Source organism: Galeopterus variegatus, unplaced genomic scaffold (assembly GCF_000696425.1).
Source record: "Galeopterus variegatus unplaced genomic scaffold, G_variegatus-3.0.2 Scaffold4253, whole genome shotgun sequence".
Taxonomy (NCBI): Eukaryota; Metazoa; Chordata; class Mammalia; order Dermoptera; family Cynocephalidae; genus Galeopterus; species Galeopterus variegatus.
In genome coordinates this window covers 144,102-151,405 of record NW_007730364.1, presented here as the reverse complement: position 1 = coordinate 151,405, position 7,304 = coordinate 144,102, and the positions used below count along the sequence as shown (strand labels likewise).

General features: G+C 54.8%; 1 protein-coding gene across 13 annotated transcripts in view; it reads left to right on the top strand.

Moving 5' to 3' along the window:
- Positions 1 to 3,661: 3,661 nt before the first annotated feature.
- KIF1A (kinesin family member 1A) overlaps positions 3,662 to 7,304 on the top strand; it is a 72,465-nt gene continuing 68,822 nt past the window's right edge. For all 13 annotated transcript variants that reach the window (XM_008587116.1, XM_008587115.1, XM_008587113.1 and 10 more), the window contains exon 1: positions 3,662 to 3,825. In XM_008587116.1, the coding sequence (XP_008585338.1) occupies positions 3,720 to 3,825 (106 nt within the window). In that variant the 5' untranslated portion in view covers positions 3,662 to 3,719. The remainder of the gene's footprint in view (positions 3,826 to 7,304) is intronic.

Here is a 7,304-nt window from a genome sequence, read left to right as displayed (position 1 = left end):
TTTCACTGTGTCCTGTATTTCTTTGACTCTCACTTCTGCATTTTCCATTTTTTTCTCTCTGTTTTTTAATTTTTTCTATTTTCTGTCCTCCAGTTCATTAACCCTGTCTACAGCTGTGTCTAATCTCTTGAGTTCTTAATTTCAGTTATTGTGTTTCTCAGTTCTAGAATTTCCATTTCACTCTTTTTTATAGTTTCCAACCCTCTGGCAAAAATTCTCCATTTTTCCATTTATTTTCTCCATCCTTTTCTTGCTTATTTTGAACATATCAGTCATGGCTATTTTAAAATCTTTGTTTGATAACTCAGATCTGGATCATGTGTAGGTACGTTTCTTTTCTTTCTTTTTTTTTCTCTTTGTGTTTTTCTTTATTTTTCCTTTTTGTTTTTAATCATATACTCCTGTCTCTTTTCATACCTTGTAACTTTTGATTCATTGTCAGACATTGCTTATTAAAACACTGGAGAGGCTCCAGTTGATGCTGTTCTCAGCAGAGATGGCTCTCCTTTTCTCTCCCAGGCAGCTGGCGTGAATTCAGGCAGAGACCAGGCTGACTTAGGGCAGGGTGCAGGCTTGACCAGGCTCGTTCTGCCTCTGGCTCTGCCCTGCTTTGGGTTTTGTACCTGTCTGGGCTTTCACATCAGACCCTGGTGTGATCACTGAGGATCCTCTTCCTGGAGGATCCTGAACGCAAATCTTTGTTCCTCAACACCTGAGACTGCGGGAGACGCCTCTGTGATTCTCAGAGGCTTTCTGCTTGGGTTTAAAGTTCTGCCCCCTCATACCTTCAGAATTTGGCAGCTGCCTTAAGGGGAGAACTGGACGTCTGTGCAACTCAGTTCCTCACCTCCCCCTTCTCCTGGGGTCTGGGCCTCTCAAGTCTGTTTCTCTCGACCACAGGCTCTGCAACTCTCTCCGTCCCTCAGCAACAGCCTTTGTCTGGGAAGACTACAGACCCCAGCCTCCTGCCCCGTGCCCAGAATGCAAATGTGCCCGGGAGAGAGTGCTGCGGCTCCCGTCCTCTGTCTCGGCTGCCCCTGCTTGCTGTCTTACCTGCTGGGCTGGGCTGCTTCAGCAGCTCTTTGAGTCCTTCGGACAGACCGCAAAGTCTTGTCCAGTTTCTCCGGTTGTGGGCGGGGAGCACTGGCCTGCCGCCAGCCGTGCTGCCTGGAAGCACAGTCCTTTGCTCTCCAGACTTCACATCACGTGCATTCTGTGCCCCCGCGCCACAGACAGCCCCCTTGTGTTCTTGTGATGCTTTTAAAGATGAAGTTCGAGCTTTATTTTTCAGTAGGGGATAGCCAATTGTCCCAGCACTGATCCAACCCAGTTACCTAAAATGCCGCCTTTTCCTTTAGTGCGTGTGTGCGTGTGCGTGTGTCCGCCTGCTTGCGCCCATGCTTGGTCTCTTCCATCGATCTCTCTGCACATGTGCCATTTATAGACTTTGGGATTATTGTTGCTTTCTAGTACATAAGGTAGCTGGTAAAGGATGTCCCTTCTCTTTTTTCTTATTTTTCAAAATTCTCTTGTCTTGCCAAATTCCACAGAAAATCCTGTTGGCATATTTTGATTATTAGAATTGCACTGAATTTATACAGCTAAATTTGGGGATAGCTGAAAGTTTTGCCATATCTGATCGAATGTCTGCTTTTGTAAATATTTTCTTCATTTCTAATTATTTGCTGTCTCCGTACTCAGGGGTACTGAGTCAAAGGATACAGGCTTTTGTTGGGGGCACAGACATAGTGCTGAATGCTTGCTGGAAATCCCACTGTGATTTGCATTCTCACTGGGGATTCACCAGCTCACCCCTCACTTCTCTCACCCTGCTGGAATGTCCTAAGACTTTTTCCAGTTTCAAAAGTGCAAAGTTTTTCAACATGAGGAAACACGGCTTCTCAGAGAGGTGCATCCCTTGGCCCACGCCTGGGCAGTCACTCTGGGATGTGAGGGATGAGGCAGCAGTGTCTGGCCCCCATGGGGTCGACGCGGCTGCACTTTGTGGCTGTACGGGCCGTGGTGGGGAGGCAGGCACAGTCCAGCCATGCCTGGGCTTTTGCTCTCGTCGTGAACTGGTCCACCTCAGTTGTGGGGTGCTTTGGCATTCCCCTCCCCTGCAGCCTCTGGAAGAGCTGTTTGCCTTAGGGACTGTCCTGCCCATGTCCAGCCTGTTCTGCAGAGTCCTGGGGAGCCAGGGAACTGGCGCTGCATGTTGGGGAGTTTAGAGCCCGCATCTGCTTGGGCCCGGGCCATGTAGTGCCCCCCTCCATCTGCAGAAGCACCTCTCCTGCCCTTGATCCTGAGGTACCCACAGGGCAGACGGGTCCCTGTCCTGTCTTCATGTATAGGAGGCCGGGGGCACTGCAGGAAGGTGGTATTGGGACCAGTTCTCCTGAGGGTGGCAGTTACAGGCAGGAAGGATGAGGCAGAAGGTTGTATTTTCAGAACAGGGAATTTCATGAGTGTCGGAAGGTTTCAAAGGGACCGGCCCCAGCCTGGGCTCCACTTGGATGCCCCTAGTGATGGGGGGCTCGCCACTTAGTGTTCAGCCACGTGAGTTTTAGACGGCAGTGGTTGGAAGCCCCGAGAATTTCTCTTCGCGTCAGGCTGAATGGATCCCGTTTCCTGTAACCAAAGCCTCCTGACCTGAGCCTGTCCCTCTCCCTGTTCTCAGGAACCTCATCTTCAGACCCTGGGTCCCCCTTGAGTGAAACGACTGCAGCGTCTTGCCAGGCACCCTGCAGAAACCTTCAGAGTGGTGGCTTCATCGCTGCTCTGCAGGGCATTTTTCTCGGCTTTCCTCAGTGTCCCAGGGCCAAGAGGCAAAACTACTTTGGGGTCATCACCTCAACCCTATCATGTCACAGATCTGTAAACTGAGTCCCGGGGGCTGAATCACACAGCAGGGATAAAGGCAGGACCAGGGCCAGTTCCCCAACCCCCGGCTTGCACCAAATTCGCCGTGATGGGCAGGTTGCCTGTCCTCTGTGTGACGCGGATGCGGGGATGTCCCACGCCTCCTTTGGTGTGGACTGTGAGCAGCGGGAGATCATGCTTAGGGCTGTCTGCCCCGTTCTTTTGACTTGCTGAGTCAAGTTCTCCTTCCTGAGAATCCAGAGACCGTTCTACTTCCGGATGTGGCAACCAGCTGGTGCCCCAGGATGGAGGGTGTGATTGGGCATTCTGGAACACTGTTCCCTTTTAAAACGTCCCTGACATTTTGATACTGGGCCAGCGCCCACTCTTGGGGCCTGGCACAGGCCTCACATGGAGTCCACCCTGGGCCTGTGTCCTCAGGGGGAGCCCTTCTTGAAGACCTCGCCGTGGGCTTGAAGGTCACCTTCAAGGTCACACCAAGGCTGCTTCTGGTTTCTCGTGTTGGTTTCTGGCTTTCCCAGGCTTGCTGGGCCAGGTTCACTGGCTCGTCGGCTCTCTCTCTCTCTCTCGTGGCTTTCTGCTTTCTAAAATCGGTGCCACTTTTTGTGTGTGGCTGTCTCCTCTCCGGTTCCTTGTCCTGTGGGTTGGTCCCCATATGTGTGTGATTTAGTGGGGTCTGGAAGGGAGTGCGAGGACCCATGGGTTCAGCCGGCCAGCAGAGTGCCCGCTCTGTCTCTTCGGATATTACCTCTGATTCATGTTTCTCTTTTTCCCAAGGTGTCTCCTGCCCTTGCGGGGGCTCCCGCCACTGTTTGGAGGGACTGACGGAGGCCGCAGAGATGGCCGGGGCCTCGGTGAAGGTGGCGGTGCGTGTCCGCCCCTTCAATTCCCGGGAAATGAGCCGCGACTCCAAGTGCATCATTCAGATGTCCGGGAGCACGACCAGTGAGTATCACCCGAGAGGGGCCGTGGCCCTGTGCCCAAGGCCAGACTCGACGAGCCCCCGGCCCGCCGCCCAGAGCAGCGTCACCCCTTGTCTACATGGTGTGAGAGTGTCCGGGGCTGCTGTCACAAACTACAGCAAACTGGCAGCTTATTCTCAGTTCTGGGGCCAGAAGCCTGAAATCGAGGTGCCAGAGGGGCTACGCTCCCTCTGAGGTACTGGGGAGCGTCCGTCTGCCTCTTCCAGCTTCTGGTGGCCCCGGCCACCGTGACTCAGCTGTGTTGCTCCAATCTCCAGGCTCTACCTCCGTCGTCACTTGGCCTCTTTTGTTTGTGTCTCTGTGTTTTCATGGGGCCTCCTTATAAGGACACTAGTCATTGGATTTAGGGCTGACCCTAGTCCAGTATGACCTCGTCTTAGCAACTAATTACATCTTTAAAGATCTTATTTCCAAACAAGGCCACATTCTGAGGTTCAGGGGACATGAATTTCGGGGGGACGGTATTTAAGCCAGTACACACAGTTACTGGTTTTTCATTTTATCTCAGCTGCCCTGGGTTTTTAAGATTTTTTGCTTTTGCCTGTTCTTTTGCGCTGTGCCTGGTTGTGCATCCTCAAACCTCTGCCATGCAGGAGGCCTAGAGCCCACAGGACGGCTAGGAGCAGGTAAGGGAGAGGACGGCGTGTCGAGGACGTCAGGACAGACCTGCCCTGAAGCGCCCTGGCATGCGGGTTCGGCGCTGGAGGCAGGAGGGAGAGGCCTGGCCGCTGAGCCTGCCCCTTTGCTCTTCATTTACCATCAGCGTTTTTACTGGAGTGTGACAGACATGCAGAGAGGCGCACGGCTCGTGGTGTGCCCTCAGTGGCCTCGCACAGTCTGCGCCCATGGGGACCCTGCACCCAGGCCAAGAAGCAGGACACAGCAGCCCCCCATGCCCCCTGCCCGTCATTGCTCCCACGAAGGGGGGCCATCATCCTTGCTTCTGGCACCCAGGGCAGATGGGCTTGTTTTGGGTCCTCTATGAATTGAACCAGGGTTTGGGTTATCTCTGCTGATTAACAGTGCACCCCAAAGCTTGATGTCTGAGAATAAGACTAGTCACTGTCTCCCACGGTTCTGTGGGTGACTGGGCTCAGCCAGGTGGTTTGTGCCTGGAGTCTTTCATGCAGCTGCCATTGCCCCTGTCATGCATGCACTTGAGTGGTACCAGCTGTGCCAAGCAGTTGGCATCAGCAGCCACCTTGTCTTCAGGGCATGGGGTAGTGACAGAGTCTAGCCTGCTCAGAGGTGCCCTGCCCCTGTATGGCTCCTAGTCTGTTGTCTACCGGGTTTGCAGTGGGGGCTTCCCTGAGGGAGGGGCACTTACAGCTGGTGGTTGCTGCCTCCCTTGGGTGAACCTCCCAGGCCTGTTGAGGGGTGAGCATTCGGGCATCGTTGGGGATGCTTTGGGCACCTTTAGGTCCTGTGGAGTGGGATCTGGACCGGGGGTGACCTTACCAGAAGCCTGTGGGGCTCCTTGGTGCTTTATTGAGCAGTGGGTGTTTGTGGGGCCCTGCCTAAGTCCGGGCTAATGGCACTCCTGTGGGGCTGCTGGGCGTGGGGCTTGGTGTGCTCTCGGTTTCATCGTGATTGTTAGAGGTTGCCCCTCTGTTTGGTACCTAGAAGCTGACCCTGAGTCAAGAATTTGGAGGCAAAGGGTTTATTTGGGAGGTGGTCACAGGATGCACCGTGGGGGAGGGGGAAGGTTGGGAGGGAGCTGATGAGGGGCGTTAATGAGGGTGTGGCCACTGTGCAGTGGGGGCTCAGCCCTGCTGGGGCTTCTGTCGTCCTGTCCTGGAAGTCGGGGTGCTCATCCAACTCCTGCCACGTTGGCTGGTTTCCTCACCCTTCCAGCCCAGCCCTTTGTGGCCTGAGGAAGTGCTCAGGTGGTGTGACCCTGGCCTTAAAGCACTGAAGCCATGGGCTGAGCAGGAGCCATGACCCCTGGGTGGGAACTCCGGCCGCAGGTATGAACTTGACACTGGGTGGGAACTTTGACCCTGAGTGGGAACTGTGAACTCTTGTATGAACTGTGACCTCTGGATGGGAACTGTGACCTCCAGGTGGGAACTGTGACCACTGCTGGGAACTGTGAGGCTTGGTGGGTCTACGTGTGTGAGTGTGGTGGGAGACAGGCGCCCAGGCCCGTCACTGGGAGTGGCCTGGTGACTGGTGTGGGATGTGCTGTGCTGGCCCTGTAAGGTCACTTGTAGGAAATGCCTCTAAGAAGATTATCCAGCAAGTGTTCAGAGGTGCGTTCAGGAATGTTCACCTCAGCACTGTGTTTATCAAACCAGTGCCCAAATGCCCCAGTGTCCACCAGCCAGGAGCTGGTCAAGGGACATCAGGTGTATCCCAAGGATGGACTTGAGCGTGACTGTCAAAAGCTTTGTTTTTAAGGCCTTGGGACAACTCCAAACAACGTTGAGGGAAAGGGGGACAGGACAGCACAGAGCTGAAGAGTAAGATTGTGTTTGTGTAAAAGAGCATCTGGGCACCCATTACAGTTCCTGTGTGGCCTAAGTGTGTGTTCGTGGGGGCGGGGGGAGACAGGGAGAGAGAGAGGAAGGGGGAGTGTTGGAGGGTGGGTAATCATTCAGTAGAAAGTGCTGGAAGCCACATCCGAAGTCTGGGTGACGGGCTGAGGGAACTCAGGACAGAGGTGGATGCCTCCCACCTGGGCAGGGAGGCCTGCAGGAGAGGTGAGGACTGGGTCGGAGCGGGGGACAGACTTTACTCCTGGAGGTCGAGGGGGCAGGGTGTTAGGGAGGGGTGGCAACCCTGACAAGGACGAGTCTGAGTCTGGGGTGCACAGGGGAGGGAGCTGAGCTGGGCAGCCATGTGCAGGCAGGTGTGAGAGGAGGGGAGGATGCTAGGAGGGCAGGGAGCCACTTTCTCTGGTGACATCTCAGGTGGCACAAATAAATGAAAGCGGCCTGGCCGCCTTGGCTGGTGTCATCGCTTGTCAGGCCCCACCAGGCCCCGAGGAGGATGTCAGGGTGGGGTGGCTGGTGGCCCGGCCAGCCCGCACTGCCCTGCCCTTCCCAACTGGGGGCATATTCCTGGGGTCTCCAAACACGAGGAGATGCCTGGTTCTCTAAAGCGTGCCACTTACAGCTCCACAGAAACTGGGAGCACTTAAAAGTAAATTTAATTCGCCATCGTTTAGTCATTCCCTGGATAAGTAATACTCTTTATTTGAGCGCACCAAACCCAGCAATTTGTGAGCCAACCATGTTTTTTGTCGTGCTTGCATGGCTCACAGGCAGAGCCGTGTGGGAACCGCAGGGAGCAGGGCCACGTGCCACACAGGGAGCAGGGCCACACGCCACGCAGGGAGCAGGGCCACGCGGTGGCTGGTGGCCCGGCCAGCCCGCACTGCCCTGCCCTTCCCAACTGGGGGCATATTCCTGGGGTCTCCAAACACGAGGAGATGCCTGG